The sequence below is a fragment of the Salvelinus namaycush genome, chromosome 2 (genome assembly GCF_016432855.1).
Source record: "Salvelinus namaycush isolate Seneca chromosome 2, SaNama_1.0, whole genome shotgun sequence".
NCBI lineage: Eukaryota > Metazoa > Chordata > Actinopteri > Salmoniformes > Salmonidae > Salvelinus > Salvelinus namaycush.
In genome coordinates, this window is record NC_052308.1 from 46,373,829 (window position 1) to 46,386,482 (window position 12,654).

Consider the following 12,654-nt stretch of genomic DNA (forward strand, 5'->3'; position numbering starts at 1 on the left):
CATTTTTCGTCTATTTTCTTCCTTTGCACCCGGGAATTTTCCAAAATGAGCGACCACGATACGATTAGGCATCCTGATTGCTCAAATGATGTCTTGGTTCACTTTGCAGAATCTCTGCACATATTTACAGGATTATTGACAGTGGCCACTGTATGTGGTTTTTTTTCTGGAATCATAGCTGCAGCCGTTCTGTATGTGTTTTGCCTGAAGCCTATGCTTCTAACTCGACAAGTAAGTTTGTAAATGTGTTTATTATAGGTTTGTATTAGTTAGTGTTATAACTCGTTGTTTGGATAGCCAAATAACTTAGCCACCTGCATGACCAAATTGGCAAAAATAACAGCAATAATCAATAACTCTGCAGTCATAAGCTCACTATTTGACAAGCATCAGCATACCATTAACACGATTTATAACTGTTTAATAACTGAAGTATATAGTCCTTTTGAATAAACCCAATTCAAAATGACCCCATTCTAAGGGAGTCCTAACTGTCTTCCATTCCTTTCCACCAGGGCTATGATGCCAAAAGACTGTTTGAGGGAGACGACCAGGATAGGGAGAACAACCACAGTGACTGTGTCAGCAACAGCAAGAAGGGTGTCCAAAGTGCCACTACCATTGAAAAAGTAAATATATTGTATTTTAGTTATAGATATAGAATATTTCAGCACTATAAAAGTGCCTTAGTGTGATAGATATATTGCAAGGTAGGTAACTTACACTCTTCGAAAAAATGGTTCCAAAAGGGTTCTTCGGCTGTTCCCAAGTATAACCCCTTTTGGTTCCAGTTCGAACTATTTTGGGTTCCATGTAGAACCCGCTGGGGAAACGGTTCTACCTGGAACCAAAAAGGGTTATCCTATGGGGGACAGCCAAAGAACTCTTTTAGGTTCTAGATATTAACTTATTAACTAATAAGTTAATTAACTAAGAGTGTACAGTATGTGTAAAGAAAAGCTGATTTGGCTTTCATTAACATTCACCTGACTTCATTAACATTTTCCCTAATAATTCACTTTGTTTATTCCTTTACCAGGAAAAGAAGCAGCCACCCGTGAACAGCGATGTGGCTGCTTTTGCATCACGGGCAAAGGTGGTGTACCCCATCAACCAGAAATACAGAGTAAGATCATCTATCTGTTTATATTACAGCCTTCCTACCACATGTAACCAAATCTATCCAAATTGGAACACTAATTGCAATGTAATTTTGCCTTTATTCTGATAGTTCAGCACAAAAACATATTTAGATATTTGTTCTGTACCCTTTAAAAGCAGTCTATGGCTGAACTACCCCTTTAAAGATCTAATCTGCATTAGGCGTAACAGTGCCACTGTTCGGCACCAAAGACTTTGTTATTGTGTTTGTTTTGTTGATGAAACGGAGGTGAGGAGTGTCCAGGAGTGTGGTAAAAAAAAAAATCCACTACATATTCTGCTGAAACATCTGGCAAACTTTGACTTTGAGGTGAACTGGCCCTTTAACGTCACATCCCAACGTCAGCCCTTAGCGGATGGAGCCTCCAACCCTTCACTGCACGAGCACTCCAAGCTGCCTGTCCTCCCCAATGGAGAGTCCTCGTCGGGCTGTAGCGGGGATTCACTGAGCCAGGACCAGGACAACGACGACAGCAGCCAGTTCATCTCCTCCTCACTGGTCCCCAAGAGTCTGCAGAACGAGAGCTTCACCAGGGTGGCCCTCTACCCCCACACGCTCTCTCAAACAGGGTGAGCTGATGGGGAACAGACATTTCAGTTCATTAAAGTGCTTGCTTCACCAGGAACACTACTCTTATTTGTCTGTGTATGAGGATGTCATATTGCTGAGTTTCTAAGCTGTGTTTGTAATGTAATTTTGTTACCACTAGTTTTGAGGGCAGGATCAGCCTGTATTGTCTGGCCCTGCAGGACGTGCAGATACACTGTTCACAGGTCCTGGAAGAGAAATGTGTGGTGGGTGACCTCTTTCTTTCATCACACAGTAGCAAACAATTGGGTAGCACATTCCATGAGCCAATTAATGCATTATGAGTGCCTATTATCTCCTCATATTGCATTATACGACTTTACTGTGAGCTTGTTTTTAAGTTCATTTCCATTGATAATATGACAACAGTACTAGTTTGCTAAAATGTTGTGTAACATGTTGGTGTGTCCAAATCTCAAGAAGATTTCTCCCTTAACTCTCCCATTTCCTTGTTGTAGCTCTTTCTCCAAATTCTCAGAATTATACTCAGCGGTCGTTTTCCCAAGGATAAAAAGGATTCAGCTTTTTTCACCAATGTACTTCTCCTGCAAGAAAAGGTACAATCTTAATCCAAATCCTAGCATGAGATGTGCATGCGTAACATGATTTCCCACAAACCTGCTTTTAAATTCTCAAGTAAGGATTCTGATCTTTATTGATTTTCTCGTCTCTTTGTAGGAACTGGGTTTATTAAAGAAAGAACTGTCAGCCAGCCTGTTTTCCTGTGAGAGAAACAAAGATCTAAGTTCAGATCCTTGTACCCTGGAGGAGATTGAAAGAACTCAGAAAGATCTACTGGAGCACGCGCTTCAAATGGTACGCAAATGGTACGCGCTTCAAATGGTAACCAAGTCGACTAGATCAAAAAGCACGACCAAACCTTTGAACCGCATAGTGTGTAATTCACATTATACAAATTGAACCGCCAACATTGAACCATATTGTCTGCTCTAGAAAAGTAACATGATTTCACCGACAATGCAATTGCCAGTTTGATGGAAAAAATCTTAGACGTTTATGGGGAAACATTTTCTTTAAAAACTTGGATGTTTGTGGATAAACTTGAAGTATGTCTATCTCCACAGACCAAGGGCTTTAGCAAGCAGGTGGAGGCCTTCTGCCAAAGCCTCCTGGGCAGGTCTAGTGTTCTCCCCAGAGATGAAGCCCAGGATATCATCCACACCCTTATCCAATGTCTCCTATTGGTCGAAAACCAGCTAACTGAGACTCAGGCGGCAGACATGAAGGTGAGATATAAGAACAAGAAACATTTAAGGATACAGGACAAAGAAGTCATTTTTTACATAAAAGTAAGGCTTTTTCAGAACTTCTCCATTTTCACCCAAGGCTTTGTACCTTTAATGAGGTTCCATGCATGGCCGCTGTTCCACGTGGATGCATTACACGTAAAAAATATTTTAAAAAACTACAACATAGAAAAGACAAAAATGTAACTCATAAAAAATTAGAGTAGGAATTATTGTCATACTTCTTAAACCTGTCTAATCTTCATGGCCGATAGGGTCTATTTATTGATGAGGGCCTGCATCCATCTCGCTCTTTCCTCTGGCTCTCTCCCAGAGGACCCAGGAGAAGCTGCTGTGGTGGGAGGAGCTGAGGGGTGTGCTGCAGGCCAAGCCGGCCCTGCTACGGCAGGAGGTGTCCCTCAGACAGGACCTGGTGGCCCGAGGCCTGGAGCAGCTGACCAGTGACGGCCACCTGACCTTCGCCACCATGGAGAAGACCCTGGCCGAGCTGCAGACTGCCCTGGCCGAGGGGCTGCAGCACTGCAGCGAAGGTGAGTCATGTTGCAGACGCACATGCATGCATGCACGAGCATGGACATACACAGACGCATGCACACACACATGCACATACGCACACACACACACACCACCTACATTCTTAGATAATCTATAAGTAGTGTTCCCCTATATTCATAAATCGTTGCCGCCACTCAATAAACAAAAAAAGTAAAATACTTTTTGGGATGGTGAAACTTTTTCAGTATACACTTAAATGACTGAAACCAGATATAAAGTATGTAGGAAAGGTAACGGAGTTATATATTTTTAAATAAGATAATCTTTGAGAACTTACGATCACCAAAATAAAAACTAGACAGTCAGGGAGTGTAAAATTCCAAATATGTCATGGAATGGAGCCCCCATTGATTTTGTTATAATGTTTGAGTCACCCAGATAGCATGAGAACATGACATAAGCCATTGTAAAATCAAATCAAAGTTTATTTGTCATGTGCGCCGAATACAACAGGTGTAGGTAGACCTTACAGTGAAATGCTTACTTACAGGCTCTAACCAACAGTGCAAAAAAGGTATTAGGTGAACAATAGGTAAGTAAAGAAATAAAAACAACAGTAAAAAAGACAGTGGAAAAACAGTAGCGAGGCTATATACAGCAGCGAGGCTATAACAGTAGCAAGGCTATATACAGGCACTGGTTGGTCGGGCTAATTGAGGTAGTATGTACATGAATGTATAGTTAAAGTGACTATGCATATATGATAAACAGAGAGTAGCAGCAGCGTAAAAGAGGGGTTGGGGTGGCACACAATGCAAATAGTCCGGGTAGCCATTTGATTACCTGTTCAGGAGTCTTATGGCTTGGAGGTAAAAACTGTTGAGAAGCCTTTTTGTCCTAGACTTGGCACTCCGGTACTGCTTGCCATGCGGTAGTAGAGAGAACAGTCTATGACTGGGGTGGCTGGGGTCTTTGACAATTTTTAGGGCCTTCCTCTGACACCACCTGGTGTAGAGGTCCTGGATGGCAGCTTTGCCCCAGTGATGTACTGGGCCGTACACACTACCCTCTGTAGTGCCTTGCGGTCGGAGGCTGAGCAGGCAGTGATGCAACCAGTCAGGATGCTCTCGATGTTGCAGCTGTAGAACATTTTGAGGATCTGAGGACCCATGCCAAATCCTTTTAGTTTCCTGAGGGGAATAGGCTTTGTCGTGCCCTCTTCACGACTGTCTTGGTGTGTTTGGACCATTCTAGTTTGTTGGTGATGTGGACACCAAGGAACTTGAAGCTCTCAACCTGCTCCACTGCAGCCCTGTCGATGAGAATGGGAGCGTGCTCAGTCCTCCTTTTCCTGTAGTCCACAATCATCTCCTTAGTCTTGGTTACGTTGAGGGTCTCTGACCTCCTCCCTATAGGCTGTCTCGTCGTTGTCGGTGATCAGGCCTACCACTGTTGTGTCGTCTGCAAACTTAATGATGGTGTTGGAGTCGTGCCTGGCCATGCAGTCGTGGGTGAACAGGGAGTACAGGAGGGGACTGAGCACGCACCCCTGAGGGGCTCCAGTGTTGAGGATCAGCGTGGCAGATGTGTTGCTACCTACCCTCACCACCTGGGGGCGGCCCGTCAGGAGGTCCAGGATCCAGTTGCAGAGGGAGGTGTTTAGTCCCAGGATCCTTAGGTTAGTGATGAGCTTTGAGGGTACTATGGTGTTGAACGCTGAGCTGTAGTCAATGAATAGCATTGTCATGTAGGTGCTCCTTTTGTCCAGGTGGGAAAGGGCAGTGTGGAGTGCAATAGAGATTGCATCATCTGTGGATCTGTTTGAGCGGTATGCAAATTGGAGTTGATCTAGGGTTTCTGGGATAATGGTGTTGATGTGAGCCATAACCAGCCTTTCAAAGCACTTCATGGCTACATTCGTGAGTGCTACGGGTCTGTAGTCATTTAGGCAGTTTACATTGGTGTTCTTGGGCACAGGGATTATGGTGGTCTGCTTGAAACATGTTGGTATTACAGACTCAATCAGGGACATGTTGAAAATGTCAGTGAAGACACCTGCCAGTTGGTCAGCACATGCCCGGGGCACACATCCTGATAATTCACAGCCTTGGGTAGAGGAATTGAAGGGAATTAGCTTTATAACTGCACATTTTCTCTCAGCCCCATGGCAAAATATTTAGAATTGCAGGAAGTTTGCTTTAAAATAGCAAAATGTTGTCTCTGCGGCAAATACTAGGGCCTCTAAAATTTTGTGTCAGAGACCACACCATTGGCCTGACACACATTATTGTTACAGCGCGCAAATAGCCAACCACTGAAACGAAGAATCTGGTTTGTGTTCAAGAGTGACCTCCCTGAATTCAATATCAGGTCAAATCATAGACATTAGGAGTGTGTTCTTAAATTGCCCCCGGTGTCTCAGAGTGCGCTCTGGGACATTCTTAAATGAAGATCATTCAGAGCGTTTCTCTTTCGGGGCGAAGGGTTGATCAGAGCATTTTGACCTTACCACGACAGTCAAGCTAACTGGCTAATGTTGGTTAGCTTTCTAGCTACTTCCAGACACAAATGAGAGAACACCACACTCTGACCATTTTACTAGCAGAGCTGGTTATACTGTTTTCATGTTATCTAGTGGGTTAACCACTGTACTGGCAACAATTACATTGAGTCTTTTACCCAATGTTTACTGACACAGGCCACTGGTGCTAGGTCTTTCGTAAATTCATGAATTATTCCGCGCTCTGGCACTCTCAAACCAGAGTGCTCTGATACCGGAGTAGATTGCCAGGGTGAATTTACAAACGCAACCTAGATGAACATTCTATTTGATGTGAAATGAGTACCCAGAGGGCACAATTTGGCACATGACGTCATAATGACGTCTTTGTAACCCGTTGTGCCCACTGGGAAGTTGTGTGATTATCTAGTACCCTGCTGAACTTCCCTCCTGAGGAATATGGTGGTAATCTTCCAGTATCACGTGGCCTAGTTCCTCATCTTAAATTAACTGGCTTCTTAAAATGTGCAGTGCCCTTTCTCCATTACTAAAGAGTAAATCAAACAAATGAATAGTGATTATTCCTTGAGTGCACGGTTATAACCAATGCGAACCGCACTGTAGTGACAATGAAATATAATTGTATGGTTATACCATTTTGTTACGAGTACATTTTGTAGTAATGTAGTTTACTACTCAACTCTAAATGATAAATGCGGAATGATACACAGAAGAATTAAGTGAATTGTGTTAAAAGAAAACGGGTCAAATTCTGTGCTAAATCAGCAAATTAGTGTATTAACATTGTCATTTACATATAATGATGTCAATAAATCAAAACTACATGTAATTACATTTTTTTTAATAAGAATGCAGGATAAAGACCAAGGAGATTGTGTATGAAAAGTGCAAGAAGATCGACTCCAAGAAAAATAAACTCCTGAGGACTCACGCAAAGGAGAGAAGCCGTGTCCTGGATTCTGCACAGACGCACAGCGACCTCCAGGAATTTGTGAAGGTCAGTATCTCTCTTTTAGTAGGCTCATTCGTTCCCTGTCGTGTGTCCAGTGCCACAACAATAGTAGTAGTAACGGTACTGCTAAACTACTTCTCTATTCACTCACTTCACTATAAAAATCAAATTTGGATAAGTACAAACTCTGTGTATTATGGTTTTCCAGTCCCATTACATTACATTGTTAATTGCTCCTTATAACTGTATGCTCCGGTTTAGCAGTTCAATTCTCTTCTCCAGGTGTATCAGGAGCTGCTTCTGAAGCAGAGGAAGCAGAGCAGTGACTTGGAGCTGCAGCAGGATGGGAGAGTGGCAGAGGCAGTGTGTGATCTTTGGAGGGTAATAATGGCATTTCACCTAAATCTGTGCAGTGCTAATTCAACTTATTTTCTAATGGAAAATAACCCATGCTTTTGTGCCTCCAGAGGCATCATGCCACCTGGTCCAAGAAGCTGGGAGAGCTGGCCAAAGACATCTTCCTATCTGCTCTCCCTGCTCAGCCCCAGTTGTCCACAAACCAAGGCCAGAGGCTATGGCTGGATCTAGATGGTGACCTGGTTGCACTGCTGCAGCAGGCAGAGTCCAATACCAAACGGCAACTGGAGGGTGTACAGGCTCAATTGGAGCAAGATGGACAGGTACTGTATACATGCTGCCGGACCCAAAAATGTAATGAACTGACTCGATTCCCTATTCTACATGACAGACATCATATCTGTTCTACTCAATGCATCTTTATCTGGACCTTCTTTAACGTTGCACTCTTCTGGACAAGCGCCAGGTTACACCTGGGTCATATTCGTTAGGCACTAAATGGAAAAAAACTTTATGAAATGGGGAGGTAGTGCTATTAGATCTGGTCCAGTTACAACCGATTGTTTATGCTTTCCGTTTTAAAATGTTTTGCTATGGTGTGCCCTAATGAATACGCCCATTTTTACTACTGTATTTCTGTATGTTTGTCCTGCTCTAGGTATGGTGTGAGGAAGCAGCCCTGGTGCTGGCCTGCCTCAGACACCTAGGTGAACAGCAGCTGAAGATCCTTAGAGGCATGGTGGTCAGACAGAGTTACGTGCTTAACAGGTGAAGCAGGGGGACCTCTGGCAGGTGGAAATGCATTAAAAAAATACAGTATTTCATATATGATCTGAAATCTATTTGATTTTCAATCGTAAACATTTTATACACTCTAGCACATCTGACAAGCAAAAGCATGGTTTAAAGTGGCACAGTGGTTATCATGCCTGGTACTGTAAAAATAGGATGTGTAGGCTTTTGTTCCAGCACAGAACTAACACACCTGACTCAACTAACGACCAATCCCTATTCTATCCCAGCCATGTGGGGATGTTGATTGAGAAGAAACAGCACCTCCTGCTGGTGGCGGTGCAGAGGCACTTTGTGGCCAGACACTTCTGTCTGAGGGTCTTGAAGGAGATGAGGTTGTCCAAGCTCAAGGTGCTGTCTCAGAGTGACTTCAGGGCCCTGCTGGCTCTAGAGGACCACACCCAGACCACAGTCAGACCAACACTCCCCAAAGCCCAGCATCAGGTCCAGTCACACATTTACTAACATTACATTATAATACATTCTACAAAGTGAGAAGATGAGGCTTGCTTTGACTAGTGTTTCTCAATGCATTCCTGGAGAGGGATGCAAATAGTTAAAGCCCAGTAGAAACATGCCTGATTCAACTGATCAACTAATCACCAAACCCTTGATTGGTTGAATCAAGTGTTTGTGCAGAGCTAGAACAAAAAAGTGCACACTGTGATTCCCCCTAGAAATGAGGAGAAACTACTTTAAAGGCATACAGTATATAGAGACCCCTACCTGTCCTTCTTGCTCCATCTACAGCTCTTTTTTAGACTATCAATATGTCACCTTGTCACTGTGGTCTGTCAATCACCTCCCTCTGTGTCTTGGACTGCCCACAGGAATCCAGTGCCAGTGTTGCCGAGAGGCACCTGGGCCCGGAGACACTGCTGATTGGCCACAGCTTCCAGCAGGAGTTCCTGTCGGAGCTAGAGACGGGAGCGGAGCTCCTGCAGGCCAACGCCCAGCAGCTGGTGGGCCACGCCCTCAGCCAGAGCCTCTGGCAGCAGATGGACCAGGCCCCTCCCACTAGGCCCCAGCCTGACCACGGCAGGAAGGTAATGGAGCGACTGGCCTCATTCATAAACAACCTCTAGGCCCTACCCCCTAAGACAGACATGGGCAAACTGGGGCTAATGTGATCATTTTAGATTATGACGAAAACCAAGTATAAATTATGGTGGATCAATGCCAGAGGAGGCGGCTTAGGGGAGGACGGCTCATAGTAATGTCTGGAATGGAGTCAATGGAATGGTGTCAACCACATGAAAACCACATTTGATACCATTCCATTGACTCCATTCCAGCCACTATTATGAGCCATCCTCCCCTCACCAGCATCCACTGACCTAGGCCTATGTATTATTTTTAAATAGCCCCCCCCCCTCCTTTTTTAATCTATTTTCTATCTATTCTAATTGTTATTTATTTGGGTATGGGTAGAGCCAGTTGACGGAGGTAGCGTCAGAGAGTGTCTACGTGACCCGGGATTCCCTCAGTGCTATGGTCACCAGCTACTACTCTCAGATCCAGGACATCACCAAGGGCCTTCAGCAGCAACACCCTAACAAGGCCAGAGGTGAGATGAGCAGGTGGCGATTTTGGTCCGTTAGTGCTAATTCTATAGTAAAACTACAGATACTATGAATGTGTGAGGGACCTTACAATCTGTTCACTGAAAAACGACACTAGAAAGTCATCGGTTCTACTGGCAGAATCGTGGGCTGTGTATGTGCAATGTTGCCATTGATTGGTGCATTGTTTTTTTGCAGGGAGCTGTGCGCTATCTGAAACCTTCACATAATCTTCAATTGATTGAATTGGGGGCCTAAGTTAGTAATACAACTATCACTGTGGTGTTGTGTCTGTCCCCTCCCCAGAGGAGTGTGAACGACGAGAGAGCAGCTCTCAGATGAACAAGGCCATGCTAAAGGAGCTGGCCAACTGGGGGAGGAAGCCCATGTCCACCGAGTTTCATCAGAGGTACTGTTTACTTTCTCGACTAACTAATTGACTGTTATTTATACTATACATTTTATTCCCTGCCGTTCTCTCCTATGACTTGGCATGGCAACTAATGAACACGGCATGAAGTTGTCTACAGCAAATTCTGTTTGTACAAACCTGGGTTCAAATTGAGCGTTTGATTGAGCCTGCCTGGAGTGCCAGATGGATGGGTTTTTGCACTTTTGTGACTATTTCATTTGTTCTTTTGAGCCAGGCAGGCTCAATCAAGTGCAGCTAAAGTATGAAAGAAAACAAATACTATATGAACCCATGTCTAATATTGTAACGGTGTTATACAGAGAAGCGCTCACTCTTTTTCGTTGTACACTACCCACCATGTTAATAGGGTTGAACTGCAGAAGAAGAGGATGTTGGAACAGTATGACTTGGAGCAGGAGGTTGCGTGTGAAACTCTGAGGAGAAGGAAGTTAGCCCAGGAACAAACCATGGAGCGAATCAAAGGACAGTTACAGGTAACAGCCACCTTGTAAATGCTAATTCACAATGGTTCATCATTATGATCATGTTGATGTGAAAGCAGAGAATAGTTCAGTTTTAACTTCCATGAATCCATGGGAGAGTTGGCAAACATTTCTTCAGTCTTATGTGTAAATATTACTACATAGTTTGTTCAGCTAATATAAGTAAATTCATGGATAATGCCTGTTGTTCATGATTTATATATTAAAGATTGTTTTAATAAATATTTTATGAAATAAAAATACATTTGTATTAATTTTGTATATTGTATTTCTGTGTTTGCTCCATCAGGAGGCAGAAGAGGCCTTCATAGCTAAACTATCTGCCTTAGCTCGGATCCCATTACCCGGCAAAGAGCTCAACACTGAGGATGACATCATAGGTAAGGATTTTCAAGGGCTGTATCTGAAATGGCACACTAGCAGTATTAGTAGTAATAGTACTAGTGACCAGGGCTTTGAAATGACACCCTTATCCCAGTATAATGCATTCCTTTTGACCAGAGCAGAAGTAGTGCACTATATAGAGAATAGGGTACCATTTCGGACGCATACTTGGTATACAGTCCATTATATTTGCTACTGAAAATAGAAGCTATCACAGTTTTCTTGTTTATTTTATGATTATGAATATCCTACCATAGTTTTCAAATAAGAGTGTTTGTGAATATGAATTACATCATCAATGTCACATTTTTACAGGGGATGAGGGGAGTCCAACATTGAATCCAACATTGTGGAAGAGGCGAGAGAGGCGGGAGCATGAAACTCTGCTCACCAATCCAACACTTTTATTTTCATGACAGGGAGTGTGCAACTGCGCACTTTAGGAGAAGGGTAGATGATTGGAACACAACTATGTTTATTACCACCTGCTCTGCAACGCTTGCAGTTAGCCACCGATTCCTTCCAAACCCCTCATTGTTGAGTTGAGATTTCCGACTTGTTGTGTAATGTTCATGTGTAATGAGAATTTCGTTATCAATGTTCATAAACTTCAATTAATCTACTCAGTCTGCAAGCCAGAGTCTGTAAGATTCTGGTTGAATGAAACAGACAAGAGTCCCAGCTTACAATAGTCAAAATGTTTATTCACGAGAGTACTCTAAAATCAAAAATGCAAACCCAGTCTTTATAACACACACAAACAAGTTCAAATCTTAAGCTACGCCTTGCTCAGACAGTCGGTGGTTTTCCATGACTCAGATACATTGTTTAATCTGCAACATGTTTCATAATTTTCTGCAAGCCTAACAGTTTCTCCCCTCCACGGGTGGAGACAGAATGTCCTGTAAGGAACACAGTATTACAACTTGTCTGTCGATAGCTCCTCTTATAATTTGTTTCCCACGTGCACCCTGCTTACATACTAAAAAGGAACAAAAGGTCCTTGTTCTAATTCTGTCACGCGGGACTAGGTGGGTGCAGGAATCAGGCGCAGAGAGAGTTCCACTGGGGGTATAGTGCTCTTTAATAAGGCACACACAAAATATAAGCCCAACAAATACAGGGCGCGGACATATAACGTGACAACCCAAAAACCACAGGGTGTCAAGTGAAAGAAAGAAAATACACCTCAGCCTACAATGCACAAAGGTAACAAAATAAAGACAATCCCGCACAAAACAAGGGCGGGTCTACCAACTAAATATAGGGAAGCTCATTAACCGAAAACAACAGAAACACAGGTGAAACTAATAAGACAAGACAAACGAAAAAGGGATCGGTGGCGGCTAGTAGGACGGTGACGACGACCGCCGAGCACCCCCCGAACAGGCAGGGGAGCCAACTTCGGCGGAAGTCGTGACAAATTCTGACTAAAACTACACACATCATCAGATTTTTTATTTTTATAAAGGGTTTCAGGATGGAATATTTTTTGTCATTATCTTAACATTACCTTAAACATATAAATCATTTAGTCATTATCTTACCATTACCTTAAACATATAAATCATATGAATTTCTATCATATCATCATGTCAAATGGCCAATGATCACCAATACATTTTATCTATAATTTACCTTCATATGACAAGGATTGA

General features: G+C 43.1%; 1 protein-coding gene across 1 annotated transcript; it reads left to right on the top strand.

The window, feature by feature from the left end:
* Positions 1-45: 45 nt before the first annotated feature.
* LOC120021923 (ellis-van Creveld syndrome protein) lies at positions 46-11,124 on the top strand. The gene is made up of 20 exons (XM_038965753.1): positions 46-231; positions 516-629; positions 1,040-1,126; positions 1,508-1,731; positions 1,872-1,956; positions 2,209-2,307; positions 2,429-2,566; positions 2,836-2,997; positions 3,332-3,548; positions 6,883-7,031; positions 7,269-7,367; positions 7,454-7,666; positions 8,002-8,111; positions 8,366-8,567; positions 8,966-9,181; positions 9,567-9,702; positions 10,004-10,106; positions 10,477-10,603; positions 10,902-10,992; positions 11,114-11,124. Exons 1-20 carry the CDS (start codon positions 46-48, stop codon positions 11,122-11,124), a joined length of 2,769 nt encoding a protein of 922 aa, XP_038821681.1.
* Positions 11,125-12,654: the final 1,530 nt, after the last annotated feature.